The 22,568-nt window shown below is 48.0% G+C and overlaps 1 protein-coding gene across 7 annotated transcripts in view; it reads right to left on the bottom strand.

Annotated features, from left to right (window-relative positions):
- The window catches only part of NRG1 (neuregulin 1), a 420,325-nt gene that overhangs the window by 85,051 nt on the left and 312,706 nt on the right, over positions 1 to 22,568 (bottom strand). The window contains exons 1-2 of one of the 7 annotated variants that reach the window (XM_068928357.1): positions 16,487 to 16,766; positions 15,252 to 15,936 (exon numbers count right to left, since the gene is read on the bottom strand). The exons of 5 other annotated variants lie outside the window; for them this stretch is intronic. In XM_068928357.1, coding sequence (XP_068784458.1) covers positions 15,252 to 15,873 — 622 coding nt within the window. In that variant the 5' untranslated portion in view covers positions 15,874 to 15,936; positions 16,487 to 16,766. Of the gene's footprint in view, positions 1 to 15,251; positions 15,937 to 16,486; positions 16,767 to 22,568 lie in introns of those variants that run through there. One more of the 7 variants, XM_068928356.1, reaches the window with a different exon arrangement.

A 22,568-nucleotide genomic window follows, 5' to 3' on the forward strand; every position in this document is an offset into this window, starting at 1 on the left:
TGCTTGGGTTACTTTTTGCCAACAGCAGCAGCTAAACAGAACTGATATGTACAGTATCCCTGCTACAGAGAAAAGCAAACTGGCAGGAGAAGAAAGGATTGTTCCTGGCTTCATTTCCCAACCTACACAGCAGAAGGCAGAGCTGTTTCGAGCCAAACAATTATCCTCAATTTATTAAAGTAATGACAATAGTCAAGGGCGAAGCTAAAAAATCTTTCTGGGCAGGGCTGACAAGCAAGGAGGGGCTTTTCTGCCAAAAAAGGTTACACTCACACTTATCAGTCCCTCCCTCCACATGCCCAGACAGCTTTTATATCCCTTCCTCTCCCGTCTGCCTTTCGGCCCCTTGAGCCAGAGCCGTCCCCCCGCTACATGCCTGCTAGATGCCTACACCCTCGCTGAGTACTGCTGCGGGGACTGCCCCCTCTCCTCAGTGGCACTGCGCCTTCCTTGCAGCACCGAAGCTTCACAGCGTCTCCTGGCTCTGGCCGTGCAGAAGGCAGAGACTTAGGAGATGCTGCTGTAAAGGTCATTCCTTGTGTCGTGCAAGTCCAGGTCGCTAAATTTAATGGAGCTCCATGAAGGGGCGAGGGCCTGAGATCTGGACCCATGCTATGCATGCGGCCGTGAAAAAGCAGCTGTGGAGGAAGACGACCCTCAAAAGGACGAGCTGATTTTGTGTATTTATGTGCAAAAGCAGTAAAGATTTGGAAAGGAACAACCAATTTCTATTGGAAAACAAAACCAGAAAACAGAAACCAACCCGACCAAACAAACAAATCCTGCAGCTGGTTGGGGTTCAGCCAAAGGGAACAACATGCATTTGACATTCAGAGCTCTCAACTTTGGGAAATGCAATCCCCAAACTTTGGCTAAGTTGTCTTAAATGTGTTTTTATAAAATGTCAATGAACTGTAACTTTACTATTTTTTCTCTAAAGGAAGCTGTTAGCAAACAATCTCTAACATTCAGTGAAGCAATAGCAGAGAAACAGCCTAACTTGAAATGTCAGAATCTAATTCTGTTTACGTTTATTTCATCCATTTTTAGCAATAAATGCCAGAAACGAGCGTATGTTAACACTGCTACGTAGACCTATTTTCCTCCTACGGTTCTTAAATAATAATTTCCCCTGAAAAAGGTCTGGAAATGAAGGCTTCTACAACGCTTTCACTTCAATATACCTTTATGCAACCATATTTAACATTCTTTATTTGTGATTTTCATCCCCTTTCTTCCTGGATTTTCCTTAGTACCTATCACTTTTTAAAGAGAGGACAACTGCTTCTCAGACTGTGAGATTTCACTCTTAGCTCTGCCACGGACTTCATCTGCCATGCTGGGTAAATCCATAAGCCTCTCTAACAGGAACTGTTGCTACTCAGAGGCTGTGAATTTACCCAAGCAAGGCAAAACATTTCTAGACTGTCATCTACAATGTTGCTATTGACTCATTCCCTGTAAAATGGTGCTGATGAGTAAAATTCCTTAATTCTCTCACAGGCTTGTAAGAGATAGGAGTGCAGGCTGGTGTTAAAATGTGTGTTGAGGGTGGTGGTGCAGGAGCACTGCTTTATAGTTTCATCTAATGCCATGCGAATGGGGGTCCTAGTTTGTTCTGCAACGCGCTTTGCTGACACCAGCAAGGATATTGCAAACCTCACCGCATCAGCACTGTGGCAATACAGGCTAACGGTGCAAACAAAATCATCACTGTATCTGCAGCAGCATCTTTCTCTTCCACACTGCAAGCACTTAAAAGGCTGAGCATTCCCTGCCTGCTCCCTTGACACTTGTGAAGTATTCACCACATCGCCAATTCGTGCGGCTCAGCTCCCGAATGTCTCCCCCACTCCCTACAAGCGCAATCTCTCCAGGATCTCAGTAGCATATAGCATGCAGCCCAAAGGGCTTGCACTGCAGTGACATTTCAATCACAGCCACCATTTCCCCCCCTAGACTGAAGCCCATTAGCTTCTAAACTAGGCTACTTCCCGGCGCTCAGCTGAAGGAAGCACTTTGTTGGAAGTATAATCAATCTTACCACAAAACTCTGGCTGGTACTCTCTCAGGTGATTAAACAGTCACCAGGGAGAAAAATGACACAATTCAAGGGTTGCTCTTAACTGAGCTAGGACATAAAAAATGAAAAGTGTCACTACATTACTTTGGTTCCCTTACATCATCATCCCCCCAAATGAAAGCCATGAAGTGCAGCCCCCTCTGTGATGCACCCATGCATAATTCAAAATATGAGCTGCATTTGGGAGCAGGTCCCTGGGTCCAAGCCTGCCGAGAATGCCAAGCAGCATGTGCCTCAAGGCTTCACAAGCAATGAACAGGGCAGATCGGTAACAGTGCGAGAAAAGGGAGCACAAACACCTCTGAGGTTGAGATAATCCATGGGAAGTCACTAATTGCCAACTTTAAAGGCTTTGCTAGCAAGTGAACTAACAACCTCCCCAGAAGCGCTGGTAGTTCTGTAGGCACTTGTAGATTTGCTGTCCTTCTGCTAGACGGTCTTCTAACACTTTATGAGTATTCACTGTATGGGCTAGCCACAGGAATGGTACATAATACTCTTTTAATTAGTGGAACTAGTGTTAGATTTCAAACGGCCATTCCAAGGTTTCTTCTCCTTTTAACATACAGTCACAGAGAGGTCCAGCAGCTACTGGAAGGGGAAAGAGCAGTTTCAGTCCTAAACCACCACAAGATAAACCAAAGATCAGTGTAGCGGGACTGCCCATGAGTTTTCAGTGCAAACAAGAGTTCAGCATGCAGGTAGAGAGTTGCTTCACGTATTCATCATAAACTTGAATAAATCTGCATTCTTCCACAGTGACAGGGTGGGATCCAAATTTGCTGAAGCTCTCTGAAGCTCTCTCTGAAGAAGAGAGACGCTCCTGATGGAACTGAGATGTAAACCGTTTACCCTGGGGTAGCAAGGTACCATGGTGTAACAGCTGGCAGTAATGTTTGGGACACACAGTCTTGCCTTGTGGTTGACTGAGGTCAGTCAGAGCAAAAAAACCCAGTAGTTAAAAAGCGTTATTCTTAAAAAAAAATTTGGTTAATTTTCAGCTTAAGTTATCTAATTGCAGCTCCCTGTCACATGATGGAGCCCTCTCTTGCCAGCTCTGCCTACCCAAAATCTTCTCATACGGCTACCTAAAATTTATGGTCAAGTAATTTGTCTTAACTTTCTCTACCGATTAAGATTTTTAAGCCTTCCCCTGCAGTGGCAAGATTTCCATGACTTGAACAGCGTTCGTAAGTTCTGCTTTTTAAAAACTCAGTCAGTGTTTCTGTTAAGTCAGCATTTTGGACTAATTATCAGGGATATTTTGTCATTATGCCATCACGACCCATTTGTAAAACAGAGCAACATGTGAAAATTACAATATAAATGAAATGTAAATTTACATCAGACACTAGCCCCAGATATACCCCTTTGTCAAATCAACACGTATTAGCATCCTGAAAGTGTCAGTAACAGCCCTGGAAATGAGAGACATTACAGCTCTTTTCTAATCTACAATAAAAGCATAACCAGATATTACTCTGCAACTTTGGGGAACCCGCTAGCTCTTTCTTAAGGGCAGCTCAACTCGGATACCAAATTGCTCTTTGAACGCTGGCATATAAATATGCCATACTTATCAGAGCTCAGTCCTGTTCAAAAGGTGAACAGAACATTCTTCTGTTTTCTTTGTCTTCATCCCCATACATCATCAAGCTCCCCTCCCCTAGCCTAGCTTCTGCCCAGCTAAGTGGCTTAAGGGAATTGATACTTCCTCTGATTCACAGCTAATAATTGTGCTTCCTGAGCTTGTAACCAGTTATCTGTATACACTTACAGAACATGTTTTTTTAATCCCTCCTCCAAATTTGGAGATGGAAAAACTGCAAACACTAAACAGTCGATTAGCAGCAATTAGGAAAATTACAGGGTTGCCTGAAAAGCTACTGATCTGAGAGATCTCCATTAATCTCCCAGTGTGGTGAATTCAAACGCTTGCAGCTAGCAAGCAACAGCCTGAGAGATTGCCAGCCACGTTCATGAACCTTTACATGTTTAAAGCCAGAGTACGTGCTGGCTTTGCTAACCGTAGACCATTTTGTAGACCAAAAGGGGAGTTTTGCAGTATCTTTCCACTAACTGACTTTGAAAAACAGATGCTGTGTGCTAACACACTGATTGGCTTTTCGATCCTGAAACACAACCTTTCTTTGCACGCAAAGAGAATACACATTCACACAGCCGTACCTCACAACAATTACATAGCTGAAGGAGTTACGAATGGCAAAAATAGTTATTGGTAACCTGCAATATCTGCTAATGCCATCAGTGAACTGAAGTCCCCAGGAAATAGGGTGGATTGACAAACCTTCATGAGCTAAGAGATGGACTGCACTGAGGGCTTTTTGAACAAAGTGACAGGAGGGAATTCAATGACAAAGTGCAACTTTACAGGCTTTGCTGTGCAGGCAGAGAAGAGTGACTCTGGCCCTCAGGAAGGCTGAGGAGGGCAGAGCATGAAGGCCACTTCCTTGGATCCCATCAGTGGTGAGGAGTCCATAGTTGGCATGGCCAGAAGCTGCTGGGCTCAGAGGGTTATGATCAGTGGCACAAAGTCCAGCTGGGGGCCAAGCACTAGTGGGGTACCCCAGGGGTTAATACGGGGTCAATACTTTTAAACATCTTCATTAATGACCTGGATAATGGGACAGAGTTCTTGCTCAGCAAGTTTGAGGTTGATACAAAACCAGGTGGAGTGACTGGTACACCAGAGGGATGTGCTGCCATTTAGAGGGACTTTGAGAGGCTGGAGAAACAGGTAGGGAGGAACCTCATGAAGTTCAATAAAGGGAAGTGCAAAGTCCTGCGTCGGGGGAGGCGTAACTCCATGCACCAGGACAGGCTGGGGGTTGACCTGCTGGAAAGCAGCTCTGCAGAGAAGGACCTGGGAGTCCTGATGGACAACAAATTCGCCATGAGTCAGCATGTGCCCTTGTGGTAAAAAAAGGCCAACAGCACCTGGGGCTACATTAGGAGGAGCGTTGCCAGCAAATTGAGGGAGGTGATCCTTCCCCTCCACTCAGCCCTGGTGAGGCCACACCTGGAGTACTGTGTTCAGTCCTGGGCTGCCCAGGACTAGAAAGACATGGAGCTACTGGAACAAATCCAGCGAAGGTCCACAAAGATGATTAATGGATTGGAGCATCTCTCATTCAAGGAGACACTGAGAGAGCTGAGACTGTTTAGCCCGGAGAAGAGAAGGCTCGGGAGGGACCTTACCAATGCCTATAAATGCCTGATGACAGAACAAAGAAGATGGAGCCAGACTCTTCTGAGCTGTATCTAGTGAACAGACAAAAGGCAATGGGCACAAACTGAAATACAAGAGCTCCATCTGAACATGAGGAAAGACTTTTTACTGTGAGGGTGACTGAACTCTGGTTGCCCAGGGAGCTTGTGGAGTATCCTTCTTCGAGATATTGAAGAGCTGACTGTACAGGGTGCTGGGAAATCTGCTCTAGGTGACCCCACCCTGAGCAGAGGATTTGGACTAGGCAATCTCCAGAGGTCCCTTCCAGCCTCAACCATTCTGTGAGTCTGTGAAAGGACCTGCCCTGCAGAGGTTCCCTTAGAAGTGCAGTATGGACAAAGAACGGATTATTGCATTCATACTCCTGCAATTTAGCAAGGGTGCAAAACTGCCACAGGACCTCTTGCAGCATCCTAGGGAGACTGCAAGAATCTAAGGCACTGGGGACAGACCCTTCTTGCTTTCTTCTGACCATGAAAGGGTGAGATCTCCCCTGCTCTCCTGTGCCTTGCAGCTATATCCACTTCTTCCCAGTTTCCCAGCACTTTTCTGGCCACATCACTATGTTCCTCTACTGCATATGAATTCAAAAGCCTCTTCAGAACCCTCTACCAAGCAAAAAGAATCCTCTTGTCATCCTTCTTATCCCATGCTCTTTAATTCCTAAAACCATAGTCCATCATAGTCCAGCCAGGACACTGATTTGTTTCTTGATCAGCTCAGACTAGACACAGAAATGATCATTATTCCATCCTCCTACAGTTCTCGCTCCTAGCTCTGGAGAGCACTTCATTTCCATTACCTGGTCAGTATTACCTTCACACTGCTAACGATCCTGCTGAGCACAATCCCAGAAACGCAAGTCCCAGCACTGAAAATATCGGTTATTGTGGCCCTCTTGATATCATCTTGCACCTGAAATCCCGTGTCCTGCTGATAACACAAGCTGCCTAGGCATCGTGCAACCCTATCAGGTTGAATGCATGCTGTAGGCCCACCATTAGACCAAAACACAAGAGAATCCATCATGTAAGCAAAGTGTCTTTAAGATGGTTTGACGAGAGTGGTGTGCAGACACCAAAATCCTTCTCTCCCACAAATCCATGCTCTGGGACTGCTGTCAGTTTTGGAAGGAAGAACCTGATGTTGGAGGAGCTGAGACAATACGCTGAATGATGGCTAAACTGATGAGATGATCCTTGGGCCAAGGGTGGGAGAAGTATCAACAGGGCATAGTGGGAGAAATCCTCAGAAGGACTAAGAGAAGTCAAGGGAATGGCAGAGTAAACAGCGTTAAAACCGCTGAGTCCACTTCCCATTCGTCTAAAAAGCCCTGCTGAGGCTTCAGAACTGGGTCTGGCTGCACAGAACTAGATGGGGAATGGAAAAGCTGGAATATCTCCTAAAACGCACACAGCATTGCTGAGGAATGGTGATACTGGTCTTTTTCATCCCTTGACTTGCACTTAGGATTGTGTAAGTCCTCAGCAAGAAGAAGCATGTGACCTTGGGGACAGCTCAAGGAGCAGGACAGCGAGGGTCCGTGCAGCCAAGAGGCGTGGGCATTCTGTCCTGACCAGACATCATTACTTCTTTACTGCTTATTTACTGCTTAAAATATTAAATGCACACCGGTCCTGAGATACTGAACAGATTTTCATGTCTTTGTTGGAATTTTGGACTAGCCGTCACAACAAAATTATAGCTCTGTTTACTTGAAAACTAAGGAAGTGTGAAGGGGGCTGAAATAATTCAAAGACGGAAAACAATTCTCCCCATGGAGAGAATTATGGAGCTTAGCCTGCCTGCCATGTCAGAAAGACTTATCCAGAGCTGAATTGATTACGGTGTGTGTGTACCTTTGCGAGGGGAAAATACAAGGCACAGAAGAGCTTTTCAATCTAGGAGAGAAAGGTCTAAACGAATAAACGGCCAGAAAGCAAAGACAAATTTTCGAGGTCAAAGTCAGAGTAGGCATGCCTGTTTAAAGGAGAAGTTAGAACAAGGGAAAAGGCAGACATTGGCTTGCTCCCAGTCTTCAGACCTAACTGGTGCATTTATAGAGGAAATTTTGGTCAGAAAGACAGCCTGTGTTCTGTGGCTTACGGACTAGAGCATCCAAAGGCTCTTCTAGGTCTTACAGGCCCATAAACCAGAGAAGGTTTATGTTAGTGAAAATTCAGGCCATTTTGTTCGAGCTGTAAAACTGAATTAACTATCTAGATTAATTTACTATGGTGAAAAGGGTAGATTTCTCTTCCTGAGATCTAGTCTCAGCAGCTTTATACGGACTTCAGTTAGCATCTTAGAGGAGTCGAGTTATCTTTAATGAGCTTGGAGCTTTTTTGCACAAGAGAAAGGCTTTTGAACGAGCTTGGTATTCTCTTTTCTCCTTTGATCTGTCTAATCACACATATTAATTGACTGGTAAAAATGTAAAATTCAAATCTCTCTCAGGAATTCCTTAGCAAAACTGAACTATGTCATGAATCATGCTTAAGATCATAGCTTCATATACTTCCCCTAGCACCATGTGACTACCAACCCACTATTGATTTCCTTTCATCTAAAAAACTGAAGCAATATTCATTGCCAAACTAAAAAGCTGTCTGAGATATGAGAACGTGCTGTTCCAGGATAAAGTATAGATAAAAAAAAAAAAAAGAAGAAGTGGGGGAAGGGGGTAGTGAAAGCATATGTGAGAAAGCTGAATTTACTCTATGAGAAGACATATATTACAATGAGACTTTCCTATTAATACAGTACAGAAACAAAGCTAATAGATGGATGCCGTAATCCCACCATTCTTGTCCAAAGCTGGAGAGAGACTGACCTTGCCTCTCGTTTAGCTTAGAGCAGCCTTGAGGTTGTCCGAAGTGATAGCAGAAGCAGCCGGCCACATCCCACCCGATCTTTTCCTGCCCATCTTTCCCCAGCTAAAAACTTTCCTGTTGTCTTAGTGACTAAGTCTCTGTGGGTGATGGAGGGCAGGAGACTGGATGGGACAGACCACAAATAAGCAGACACATTAGCCTTACAGCGCCCAAAAATAAAGCAGAGTGATTTCTCCCTTGCTGCTTTCAAGAGCTTTCTAATTACCAAACAAGGGCTCAGACCACGTCTTACTGAGTCTAATGTGTACCTCCTGTGTGAGTCTAGGAGCTCAATGCGTCACTCAAAGGTGAAAGAGCAAGATGTGATTCGCTGTGCTTATTCTTCAGGACACTGAGCTCCCCTCAATATTAATAGTGAGGGTAGCCAGTGTGCCTGCTAAAAGCCGGCTTCCTGAAGACAGAGGCTACATGGTCTGCCTGGGGACCAGGAGGGCAAGAACCCTTGGCAGGAGGTACTTTAAACCAGTACTGCTTGTCTACAAATCTGGGCGCTGTGCCTCAGTCTGTCCTGGATTTCATGTGGCCTGGACATGACCCCCAAGCAAGAAGACTCCCTTCTTCACTTTGCATAGCACCTTGTAATGAAAGAGATATCTTTGGGTCCAAACAAACCTGAATTCCTCAAATAAAACAGTATTCTGCCCTGAGTTTCACAAGCCTTTCCTCCTAACACCGCCCCGTCCTAGCCGAAACAAGCTTTTTCCGTGGAGAAATCTTTCATCACCTGCTGTGGTATCCTCTAGGGCTGTCTACCCTTTCTTGACACAGAGCCAGAGCAATCTCTGCCCAGGTACTGTCTGCAGTAGATTGGCATCGCATGTGCTCTCCCTGAACCAGCTGCCTCATTGCATTGCTATTGATTCTGAGTTGGATTTCTGCAGCAAATCTATTGCATTTCCATTAGCAGGACTGCAAATGATGAAAACTCTCATTTATATCATTTTGGCTCTGCATCACAATTAACCTGCTACTTAGCCTCCTGCAAGCCAAAAATCTGCCTTCTCATCTGATGCTGAGAAAGTTCCCCAAGGTTTCTCTGTACCCGAAGACCAGACGCTGCAAACCTGAGGTTGGCTGCTGTGTGTGTTTATCTGCAATGGACGAACAGGGAACCAAACATTTCACTTACAATAGATACTGAAATATGATAATTTCAGTCCCCTGCAGTGAAAATCCAAACCCTCAGCTTTATTATGACATCAGTTTTTAATCAGTTTTGCTCAGAAACTTCTGATACAGTGCAGTCCCTGATGTCACTTTTAATAAAGAAACAATGGCCATATACTCCATATACATGAAATTTTCTATACACACATGCATATGTATTTGAATGAGGAAGGGGGCAATGCAGAAGTTCCATGTAGCATGAATTCTTAACTTATTCTCAGTGAAGTTTACAAGTTAAAATGAGCTTTTTTAAAGAAATGGAGGTGCAAACCGTTATTTCACACCGAGAAATTCAGACCACTACTAAGAGAAAATACCTCAGAAAATGCTCCTTTTTCCTCATTGTGTTCTGTGTTTTAAAGAATGAAACCACACCCTTTATTCAGTTGTAAAAAAACATGACTTTGGGGTGCTGCACGAAGGGAAAAGAAAGCAGGGGTGAGCACACTGGTCAGTTCAGCCCTCTGCATGTTAAAGCAGAGAAGAACTGTTTCTATCCAGGGAATGAAGGTTAAAAGAGGGATAATAGGATTACCACTAGATGCAAAATGACAAGAAATTAATCTAACTGAAACGTGTGCTCACTGAGGGCATTTTAAAGACAGCATTATTAACTGGAGTGGGGATGGGAAATCTGCATACTTCAGTCACCCCTTTAGTAGGTTTAATGGACCGGGCCTCCTGAATTTTGCACCGTCTTATGCACCTCACCCCAATCAGTCCCAATCCCACTTTATTCCTGGTACTACTACCATAACTGTACACATCCGCAAGCCCCAATGACCTCTGGGATATCAGAGAAGGAAGTGTTTTAGGGAAATACAGACTGGCTGGCTTGGTATATTGGCACTTGCTTTATTGCTGCTTATTAATGGAGGCCCAGTTGTGTCTCCAAGGCTTACTAAGATCAGTATCTCTTTATTACACTCTTGAGTTTGGCTCAGAACTTGTCTGGTGTCTTTCTTCACCCTTCTTCATCATTTTATCCATGCTACTGCTATTTTTTTCCTGCTGCATAAAGATAAACATGACTACAAATATAACTTCCTTGTGACAAGAAATTGCTAATTCACAAGACACATGTCAAGGAGAACGCATGCCTTTCAAACTCAGTCTTTGTATTTTGTCGCAGACACTCAGAAGCTGAACTACAAGGTTAGTCTCCCGATCCACTCCTTGGAGAAAGAGAGTAACCCTTGCTAAACTCACACTGAGAATCAACCCCGGTGGAGGTGTCTTCCTTTATGCTGGCTAGAAATCTCATGGCAGCCTAAATTTCTAATGCAGGCACTTAGGTGTCTGAAGCTAATCAGCATCAATAGCATCAGAAACGGAGCAGTATCTGCTTTAAATAAGCAATCTCCCTTCCAGTGCTGCCCTGCATAATAATAGTGAGTGAGTGCAGAAAAAAGACGCTGTTGAGCCCATGACGTACCACCTGCTCTCCCCTCCTGTGAATATAGCCCCCTGCCGCTCTCCGAGGAGAGACATCCCTGACCTTGATACCATCAGAGACTGCCAGGCGCGGATCAAATCTTGCAGTATTGTCCTGGCGCTTTGAACTACAGAGCAGCAGTCAAAATCAGACTGCTTCAAGAAAAAGCAGAACAAACGTAACAAAAAGCTACCTTAGTACCTGCTGCAGACAAACCATTGCCACTGATAAACAGGATTCCTTAGCTGGGCTGCACCACTTAGAGCTGAAGGGAAAGACACCCTCCAGCCTGCCACAGAGACCTTTGCAAATTACTGCAAATAGGGGAAAGGATATCAAATGCAGAACTGGAGTAGGATGAGAGGAGGTGAAAGAGGCAGAGAGAAATCCAAGTTACAAAACCAAGTTAAAGACTAGCTTTCTTTCCGTTTTTTTTCCCCCATCCCTAACTCTAAAATAATATGAGGAATAAAGCCATTGTGCCTGGGTTACTTCAGAGGCAAACTGAGACCATTTCTTAGGTGAACACCCGTTACTAGTCCTCAATGGGAATCTTTTAACACCTTTCCCACCGAGGGTGAGAAAACAGCAGTTTCGGCTATCTCCAAGCACAAAGGAAGAGGCAGCAAAAAATCAGAAATATGAGAAGGGAGTGGTCCTAGCTTGGGGTGGTTAACTCACAGTGCCCAGCACTTCCCTCTTTTGGCCACATTTTCCCGGTGAGAGCTAGCACCTGTGAGACACGAAGGAATCACCGTTCTCCCAGTGAAACTGAGCCAAGGAAGGGTGGCAGACCTTGCCCGACAGCCCCATGCATGGGGTCCAGCTCCGCACGCCCCTGCACACCTCCTTGTGTTATGGCCAACAAAACTGGTTGACCCCGACAGTAGGAGGACGGGAGGTGCCCGCTGGTCCGGGAGAAGCAGCCCGCCCGCCGGCTGGCAATGCCAGGGGAGGTGTGTGGCCGGCCCGTGAGCTCATGGGGCTTTGAGGAGGTGAAGAAGGCCAAAAGGGAAAGGATCCACCACCGTGGTGCAACAGCGGGGACCAGGCGGGTTTTTGGAAGCTGCACCGGGCCAAGAGGAAGGTATTGGAGATCCATGGCTGCCCATCGCGCTTGAAGCCCCCTGGAGCCCTCCTCTCTCCAGATCAATTTAAAATCTGAATTTATCTCGGGGAAGGTCCGCTTAAACAGAAGAAGAAGGCAGTGGGAAGATCTGTAAAGAGGGGAATGTTTTGTTTACAGGTAGAAAGACTCAATTTTATTATGGAAACACAAATTTGGTAGTACTACAGAACTAGACCTGGGTAAATTGTGGGATTGTATTCAAAAGTGAGGGCCGAGGAAGGACTAAAACTTAGTTCCTGAACTGTGTTAGCATTTTTCCATCTACGCGTCTTTGCAGAATGAAAGAGACTGTAGGTTAGTCAGTAATACTATATCCTGCCTATAATGAAACCTTCTCCAGTGTAATCGAGCTAAGACTGACATGCTCCCTAAATATGTGAATGCTTTAAAACATTCACCTTTCCTTTCTGCTTCAGCTAAGGAGAAATGATATTATAATATAAAACAGAAACTGCAAAGAAAGGAAGAGATTATTCCGGTACTGATAAAGGGCAAAGTATAATAATAGGAGGGAGACCAGTCTTGAGTCTAATGCACCAGACACAATTACTAGGATTGTTTCTCTCCTGCTTTCTCTCCCAGGCTCCAGGAGAAGGAAGAATCAATTAGCTCTCAACAGACTATGACCTTGAAGGATACAGCTTTAAGGGGAATATGCTGAGTAAGATGGAAAAGACAGAAGAGAAAAGGATTTGGAAACTCATGGAACAGCCTGATTCAGAAAGGATGCATCACTCACAGAATATGAGATGTGACATTTCTTTCTTAGTTCTGGATTAAAATAAAAAAAAAATCAGTACAAAAGGGGCTTTCTGGGAACAAGTCGTCTCACTCTGCTTGAAATGGAAAAAGGGACATGAGAAGGGACAATCCAATTTGCAGATGCTACTTCCCAAGGCATCTCTCCCAGAATTTTTATAGCTGTCAAAAGCATTCATAAAAAAAAGTTATCACTGATGCAATCTCTCAACCTCTCCAACAAATCTTGTTGTACATAAAATGCAATGATGTGTTTGAAATGCAGCTGTTCCAAAAACCCCAAGATAGTGCTTTAGAGCTGTCCAAAAAGTTCTTTTTGTGCCTCTCTCAATTCTTAGGCAGATCTTTTGCAATGCACTTTTCCAGCTCTATTTTCTTACAGTTGCAAGGAACCGCAGCCCTTTGCCATAGCCAGAATTACTTGCCACAGGTAGAATAACTATTTTCCACAAGATAGTCTCACCCGAAGCAAACCAGACTCAGCTTATTGCCTGTCCTCTCTCTCCTTCAGTCCATATCTATATGTAAATCAGATGCCTTAGAACGCTTAGGAGACATTTATCTTACGAAAATTAAGCCTCCAGTAAAAAACCCAACCCAGACACTTAATTTCTGGACACCCATTTATTGCCTAGATGTGAGCAGATAATAATTCAGATAACAGCTTCATGTCAGTGATTACTCCAAAAATCTCCTTTTTTCCCCTTTATTTACTTCAGAGGTGAAATTATCAGGTGATGAGAAAGGTTCGCCTTGCACGTGGAAATTCGAGAGGGTGAAGGTGGTTCTGACACATCTAGCTCTCATCCCTCTTGTAGGAAAGAGGCAATTTTGGCTGGATGGTGCTGCCTGGTCACTTTATGAAGTAAAAAGAGGTGTAATTTCTTTTATACCACTTATGAGATTTGTGCTCCAAAAAGGATTTTCTGCATCAGCTATTAAAATAAGTCACTTACTTCGTATTATTCTGTATAACTGCAAAGCTGGTTAAATGTCCCAATAATTCAAGCAATTGCGTACTTCACACAGACAAAAAGCCGTGTCATTTAACTGCACAGCAATATTGCTCTATCAGACCACGTCCCTCAGATAAATCAGTTTTAATCCAATGCCTGGTCATACCCAATATCTAAGCAAACGGCACCAGGGCTTCTATAGGGGTACGTAACATTTCCTTTCAGTGAGCCTGGAATTGCTCCTAATAGCGAGCTGTTCAGGACCGACTCTCAGCTGGAAGAGTCTTCACCGAAATCACAGCAGCTGCTGTGCACGGGCAATTTTTCACCAGCAAAGCATTTGCCCCATAACATCATATCTAATCTAATTGCCACAATATCTATGCTGAGTTCGACCCTCGTGGGGCTAAACTCAGTAGCAAACTTCCAGTGACTTCAGGGCTCCAGGGTGAGGTCTGGTATGTGCTAACGGCAGGGCGGCTATCCTGCGGTATTACAGGAAAGGCACAAGGAAGAAAAATGAGATGGGGTCCAGCAAAGCAATTTACCCAGAACCGAGTTTCTCGCCCTGAACGACTGCAGCTTTCTGTCGGAAAGCCCAGCCCCGCGCTCTCGCAGAACGGCACGCTGCCGTCGCTTTTACCAGAGTTGAGCAATTCTACACCGCACAGGAACTGCTGGTTTGATCTGCTCCAGATTTGACGGCCTGAAACGCTGCACGTCAAAGAAATTATATTTCAGCAATGCGGTGGCCTGAGGCTTTGTGACGGCTACAGAGAAAATAATCCAGGTGTCCTGGGTGTTTTTTGCTTTAAAGATGAATGAAGGCTCATTCGGAAACTGATCCCTCCTGCCTTCTCATGGGCAGGAGCACTTTCCTGAATTGCCCCACTACAGTCAACGAGGCAACGTCTGAGAAAGAAGTTTAGCAAGACTCAACTCCTAAAGGAAGGGAAAAATGCAAAGAAATGTGTACTCTGCTCAGAAGAGAAAGGGAAAGATCGTAAGCTAACCACTCAATTAATAATTCCTAGTCTCCAGCTGCCTCAAATACACTGTCGCTTTCTTCCCACCGTTCTCCCTGACTGCTTCAGGGGGATGGCAGGGACGCTTGCCAGCCGCAGCCTTCAGGAAGGAGGCAGCAGAAGTGCTCTGCAGGCAGAGCGAAGAAAACGAGCACGCACGCAAGATCCGGCACAGGACGCAAATCAAATTTACGAGAGACATCGGCCGACCGGCCACGTGGGACAGCTGTCAGGTAAGGGCTTCAGGTGCGCCACGGGCTTCCCTGCGAGCGGACGCGGAGGAGGGGCTGGCACCGGCTCTTGGCGCAGGTCCCACAGGAAGCCCTGGCCATCGCCAAGCACACCCCAAGAAAGTTGGGAGGCCCCTAGGTGCCGTCCTCAGAAGGTAACCCGTGCCACACCTGCCTTAGCCCACGGAGGCTGAGCATGCCAACTGCGTGTCCTCCCCGAGGACAGCCGCAGAGCGGTTGAGTGCTTCCTTTTTTCCCCCCCTTTTTTGGGGTGCGTGCGTGTACGTGGAGGGGAAAAGGAAGAAACAGCGCTTTCTACTTACAAAGTTTCGGAGCGGTTTGGAGGTTGGTTTCTGTCGCTTGCGCCTGGGACGCTGTGGTAGGCTCCCGGGCGGGTGGTGGCAGCGAAGGTGCGGCAGAGGACAGCAACCCGACATCGAGGAGGTGGTTATACAGGGAAGGCTGGAGGAACGGTTTGGAGGGCACCGGCGAGCTGTCCGTTCGCACGGTCACGTCAGCCTTGCTCTCGGGGCTAGTTACGGGGAAAGGCGAGGTGTACACCTCCGAAGGCACCCAGGCTGGCAGGGCTGTAGCATCCACAGCGGGGTCTTGTCCCATCCTCCCCGGGTCAAGGTGGGTGGGAGAGTCATACTCAAAAATCTTGTCCACAAAGACCCACTTGAGGCCAGCGATGCAGAGGCAGAGGCTGAGCAGGCACGCCAGGATGGGGGCGATGCAGATCTTTTCAGAGTTGAGGCAGCCCTTCAGGCGCTCTGCCTCCAGGCACACGCAGCAGGTAGCGGCAAGGCCTGCTATGCCCTGGACCCGCCTGTCCTCCCTTTGGGTCCCCGGCATGTTCTCCTCAGCCGGGAGCCCCTCAAGAGATGCGTCAGGCCTCAGCTGAGCTGAGGGGCTGGGGAAAGTGTCGGCAGCTACTTCAGACATGTTTAAGCACCAGCTCTCAAGCAGCTCACCTCCAAAAGGCCTTAACTCTATCACAGTCCATTACTGTGAGACACAGATAGAAAGAAAAACAAAGTGAAATAAAATAAATAAAAAGGATGGCAGTAATAGTCACGCGGCTCTGCAAAAATCACAGAGCGGGCGTCAGCGAGAGGTCCGAGTTCAGCAACATCATCCGAACTGGGAGAGGAGCAATGCACAGAAAAAGAGCAGAACCCCCCCCTCCTTCCACCCAGAGCCCTCTGCCCCTCTCCTCCTCCTCTCTCAAACAAGAGTAGCTTCGTAATTACTGAGCTGCTGTTTCCTGGCCACTTTTATAATTCCTTAAATGCCTCTCAAGCAATTCCAGCTCTGCCAAGGGAGGGAATGAACATCCCCCCCCCCCCACCACCACCCTAAAAAGCGAACGGAACAAAACAAAAACGGGGGGCGGGGGGCCGGGGGTGGTGGTGGTGGGTGGGTGGGTGGGTGGGGGGGATTGGAGAGGGGCAAAAGGGGGGCGAGAAGAGAAAGCAAACCGCAAGCGCGGAGCGAACCGACCGCCCGCACTGAAGTGAACCGACAGCCCAGAGCGAGCGAAAGGCAGGACTCTCACCTTGAGCATCTGAGGCGGGTATGGGCTTGGACGAGGAAAACAACCGCCACGCGGGAGCAGGAGCAAAAGCAAAACCTGTGACAACGGCAGCGGCGGCGGCGGCGGCAGAAGCGAGAGCGGCGGCGGCGGCAGCATCCTGCGGCGCTGGAGCGGCGGCGGAAAGGGGCTGAATCATGACGGAGCAGCAGGTGCCTGCCGCCCGAGCATCGCTGCGAACAACATCATCGCCCCGGGGCTGGGAAGGACGAGCGGTGCCAGGAGGCTGGTAACTCCCTTCCTCTCCCCTCCCCTCTTTGTCCTCCCTCCCCTCCCCGTACCACCACCACCACCACCACCACCAGCGCCGGCTCACTTTGCTCCTTCCCACCCCCTCAGCCCCCCTCGGCAGCCGGCTCCTTCCTCCCCTTCCCCACCCCCAGCCCTCCGCAGGGCTGCTCCCGGGGAAAAGCAGCGCACCCGGCAGCGGCAGGACCGTCAAGTGACTTCCTATTTTATCCAATTAGGAGGAATAAAGGGGCCTTTCGAAGCGCAGGGGAGGAAGGAGGGAGGCAGGCAGGCAGGAGGGCGCACGCCGGCTGGCCGGCCGGCCCTCGCGCCCTCCTTCAGCATCCTCTGCGCGGCCGGAGGAGATGGCCATCCACGGCCGCGCCGGGGGTGAGGGTGGGGGGCAGGCGGCAGGGCTTGGGCACGGGCCGGGTTGGCCGAGGCTGATATCCGATCTCCCCCCCGGGGAGAGCCCGCTTCCCGAAACGCAGTTTCTCCCTGCCTGACACGGAGGGACCGCGCTTCTTTCCGAGCCCCCACGTTAAGTTCGCTGCGCTCAGAAGAGGGCTGGGACGCATCTTCGGTCAGGCCGGGCCAAGGAGAGAAAAGCAAACAAGCAGACAAAAAAAAACATTCTACCCTCCGGCGGATGCGCGTTTCTACCCTCCTCTCTGCACAGAGAGGAGGTTTGCATCGCTTTCTCTTTACATTGCATTTTCCCACGCCCTCTACAAGTTCCAAAGGAACCCTGCAAAACCAAAAACAATAAAAGCCTTCGCACTAAACCCAGCTCTTCAGCATACTTCTTAAGACCTGACAGGCTGCAAACGTATGAGAATACAGTGTTTAAGTCCTCGCCTCCTATTTAAAAAAAAAACCCAAAACCAAAACCCCAAAGAATTTCAAAAATAACAAGCTTCTACTTTGCCCTTGCACATCCTTCTCCATCACTACCAATATCTAGCACTGACTCTCATTTCAACCAGAGCAGTGCAAAACAGGGGTAAATCACAATGGAATCAGCCCTATCTCCGCTCCCTCCTGACTCCCACAAAAAAATACATCCATGCAACAATATAGACATAGGTACGTAAAGGACAGGCACTTTTAACATAATTTCTCATTCCTTGGACGCTGTGAAAACATTTACATCAAAGATTTGGTGACATGAAGCCCCCTTTTTCCTTAGTGTAACTGGCGGCATAAGGAAACAAAGAATCGAGTCCTTCAAATTGCTCCAGATTCCTTTCTGCTGGCACTTTAATCAGGCATCCAAAAGGTAATTTCCTCTGTATTTGTATGATTTTGGGAGTTACCAAAAAACGCACCTGTCTCCTCCCGCCTCCTCTCCATACCTTGCGCCCCCCCCCCCCCCCCCCGCTCTGGCCTCATTCACAAAGATCTCTGTGGGAACGTTAGAAACATTCATTAAAAAAAAAAAAAAAAGATGATCAAGAATCTCAATAAATCCTACAGCGTTTTCACAGCTCCTCCTGTCACGGGCTAATTGATGAACGTCTAATCACAAAGCTTCCTGCGAGGCTGCAGCAGCCCAGCTGAAGCAATCACGACGCTACCACGTGCGAGTGCCTGGAGATTTTTACCTTAAGGCACAGCCAACGGTAGGGCAACGCTAGCTGGAAGAACATGCAACGATAGGTGGCCGTACGCCCTAGTCCCCGGCCGAGGTGCCTGGCCTGCAGGCTGACGGTGCGGTCGGTACCCTCACGCAGCGCTAGCCGCTAGCACGGTTGCGTGCATAGCTCCTTGCGCGAGCCACGGGGCCAACCGAGCAGAAAACGCTGTGCACGAGCGAAGCCTCTCGTTTCAAAGAGCGGTCGCAACGCCGGCACCGTAGGAAGGGAGGAGGCTGACAGCAGCACGGCGCGATGGCCTGGGGATACAAGTAAGCAAGTTTCTAGGGAGATGCGTCTTTTATCGAATTAACCGATAGAGCTGGGGAAAGCAGACGCGCTTTCCTGCACGCTAGTCCTTCCTCAGGTGCGCAGCTGAGGCAGCGCTCCTCAGGGCTGGCTGCGAGCTGAGAACCAGCTGGGAACACCCTCCTCGTCGCACTGATGAGAGACGGCAGCCTCCGAGCGCTCGGCGCAAGTTTCCTAAAGCATCTCGCCTCTTCTACTCGTGCCTAATTTTTTAACCTTCCTACTTCCAGTGAGACAGTCTGCCCCGCCGAGGCAGCTCTGAGCGGTTTCTGTAGTACCTTTAACCCACTGTCAGGTCTGCGTTTTCCCTGCTCTGGCTTTCTAGGCAAACCACCCGCATTTAACTCTTTTAAACTCTTTCCCGTAATCTTCGTTTCTCTTCCCCGTTTCACTGCTCCCCTTTAAACTACCCTTTTTGCTTCGCTCACACCTTGCTGGCGGAGCTGGAGCCAGGGTCGCTCCTGCTGCCTCCCGCGGTTTTCCCCCCCGCCGGCTCCCTCCACCTGCCGGGGCCGGCCTCCCCCTCGCCGGCGCGCCGCCGGCACCGACCGCCGCCGCATCGCCTTCAAGCCTGGCGCCGGTCCCGGCTGCAGGTCCCTTCCCCGCCGCACCTCCGCACCCGGCGCCCGGGCTGCCGGCTTCAGCATCCTCCTTCTCCTCCTTCCTCCCGCAGCCAGGTCTGCAGCGCCGTTTCGGCAACCCCCCCCCCCCCACCGTGTCCCCCCTTCCTCCAGGTACAAGGGACAACCTGCTGTTTTTAGGCCCCCTTTTGTCCCTCCGCGCTGAAGCAGCGTGGGAATCCACGGGTTTTGGGACATCTACATTTCCATAGTAACACACTAGCTTTGGCTTGCTGTGCTTAAACGTGGGTCCTGGCCCGGGCTGGGGGAGGTCAGCCCCTCAGGAAAGTGCCCGCAGCCAGTTAATAGAAAGGAAGACCCTGGGAGAAAACAGGAGGGAGCGTGGCCTGGCAGGTGCAAAATTTTTCTAAGGTGGCCCATCGGCGGCCAACATGAAGATAAGATAGGAAAGGCTTCGCCTTTTTGTACTTAGGTTAGGTCCCTGTGCAAAAGTTTCTTTCTGATTATTATGTGGCTTGGGTCTCTTTGGCAGAGAGCAGACAGGAGCGTGCTTCTGGGCGAATGAAGCTGACGTACGGCCGAGATCTCAGCTCTTGCTATATATTACGCGACAGCCTGAAACACAGTTCTGCAAACTGTCACTTGATTTTTGTGGAGTGTTTTTGTGTGTCGAGTCAGGGGTTACTTTGCTAAGTCCCATTCCCAAAAGCCTCAAGAAGAGACACAAAGCAAAAACCAGCATTAATCGCCAGCCTATGATGAGGATGGACAAGCTGTACCTGTTCCTCCAGTTTTATGGGTTCTAAACGGTTCATTTCATATTACCATGCTGCAGAGGACCATTATCTGAAGGCAACCACAAAGATACAGGACTATTTCTGAATGAAGCATAGATAGATATGCAATCATAAATGAGAACATCCTGCAAATGAGAGCAGCACGTACCGTTACACTCAGCTGGCTCCTCAACCACATCATAACCAGACGTAAACCTGCTGAAGTTTTTGGACATTAGGCCTCATAAGTCCTTCGCTTGGAAGCCAATGGATTCCAAATATTCATCTGCTTTAAGTAAAGACCCCATCATTCACAAAAGGATTCTATAAGAATAATCTAACTTCTTGTAACTACTGGGGCCCTAGAAAACTGCACTGTGTCTTCCCAGGTGCTTCCACGCTGTATATGGGCCTGCTGAGTCACAGCTTAAGAAAGGACACCCAGTGGACCGCAGGTTGGCATAGCCCAAGCGGTCTCTCCCCAGAACATTGCTTTCCTTTAAGAGGACTTCAGTTCTCCAGAAAGAAACAAGCAGCTATAGGTGGTATCAATTGCTCCATCATGTGTTTGATTGCACTCCTTTGTTTTCATACATTGAGAAATCAAAAGCAGTGCAACCAAGAAGCTAAAAAGAAGAAGCAAAGAACCCTGCACATTCATTAACAAGAGATTGATGAGGAAGATAAAAGGATCTCTATTTATTGATTGCAGGCACTTTCTTCAAATTAAGTAAGTGCACCATTTAAAGATGGGAGGTGACCAAAAGTGAGCGAGTGGGCCCAGTAAGCCACACCACTGCCCGCAGTCACGGTGTGGGAAGAGTTGGCTGTCACACATGCGGCACAAAAAAGATTCGTGCATTCTTCCTTTCAGTGCTCCACCAGTCTCCCGTCCCTAATCCATCTCCCTTGGACTGGGGCCAGCATTCTCTACCTTTGAGTCCTTCCAAAAGCCTACATTAAAACCCCCATCTCTCAGCTCAAATGACACAAGGAGAAAACTTCATTTTGCTTCTCCGCTGGTCCTTTCACTGGAACTGCAAATGCTAAAATGTGACAGCCTGCCACTCATAACCTCCTCCCTCATCTTTCACCTGGTGGAAAGCAAGCAGGATATACGGGATATTGCTATTTTTATGCCTCTGCCCTTCCACATTCCTTTTTTTTTTTTTTTTTAACACTCTGTCCATTTACAACCATATATGACTGAGGAGAAAAGACCTCAACCCCCTAAGAAATTGCAGGAAAATGTCAGTGCTAAAAATATGGAAACCTTAAGCACATGCTCAGCCTCAGACGCATGGATAAATACATCAATGTTAGCAGAACTATTAGTGCATTTAAGTGATTTGCCGTAACAGGACTGATGTGGGAAGATCCCCTATGCCCAAAGCCTTCCCAAGCAGCACAGGAGACAGGGACATAAAGAGGCCATCATCCAAATCATCTTTGTACGCTCAGACAAATTATTCCGGTGCCTACGAAAAGTGTGTTGGAACCACATCCCCTCAGTAGTACACCTCCTGGAAATGTTTGCAGTGCAGAATACAAGTTTCAGTGTATGTGAAAAGTCTGAGAGATCACAAGCTTGTCTCGTGGCAGAATTTTCTGTATTTACAACATAGACGCAAATTTACCCCACCCTTTTACGCCAGGAACTAATTTGCTATAAGTACAATAGCTGTGGCTTACAAAAATGGTGATTTGAGAAAGCAACCCAGCTACAATGAGCTTTTCAAGAGATGTTTATCCTTTAAATAGCTGCAGCCAGTAGCTGAAACTGAAAGCTGCCTTAAAGTGGCCTGTTATTTCAGGGGAAGCAAAAGGCTTTCTGACTCTTTTCATCTTCAAGTGCAATGCGAGACACCAAGTTCCTTTCATCCTCATCAGAAGCAGAGCCTGTGGCACTACACGCGACACAGGGATCCAACATCAAACCGGGAGCGTCAGGAGTTTTAATCAATGGCACTGATTCATTCTCCCAGCCCCCGCCCGGACGCAAAACCTGGGACGATGAGCACTGCCGCTGTCCAGGCTGGCTCTGCTAGGCGGTAAAGGAGCAGTGAAGAAATATGAAGGAGCATGCAAGACGTGCCCTCAGATAGGCTCTTCTCTCTGAGGGCATAAGCAGCAGGAGAAAGACCAGAAATGAAGTCTTCCACTTTCCTGAGATCTGGCGTCACCCTCTCCCCATCCCCGACGTCTCCAGCTGGCCCGCCGGGGCCATCGCGTTCATCTTCCCAGCGCAGCAGGGAGCTGGGACAGCGTTATAGCCACACGGCCCAGGGGAACTCACTAACTCCCACCCACAGCAGCGGTCAAATGCGTTTATGGGCCTGCATCTGAGCAGCTTGACTGAGAGATGGCACAACTTCCCGGTGGGTGTTTGCTGGACCGTGGGAACGCGGCTGCTCGGCGCAGAGGCGGCACTGTAGGATGTCAGCGTAGGCCAGCCTCGAGCCGACGTCCCCCTGCTCATGGAAGTAAATGTCTTCACATCCACAATCCCACTGCTGCT

The sequence above is a fragment of the Struthio camelus genome, chromosome Z (genome assembly GCF_040807025.1).
Source record: "Struthio camelus isolate bStrCam1 chromosome Z, bStrCam1.hap1, whole genome shotgun sequence".
NCBI classification, from domain to species: Eukaryota; Metazoa; Chordata; class Aves; order Struthioniformes; family Struthionidae; genus Struthio; species Struthio camelus.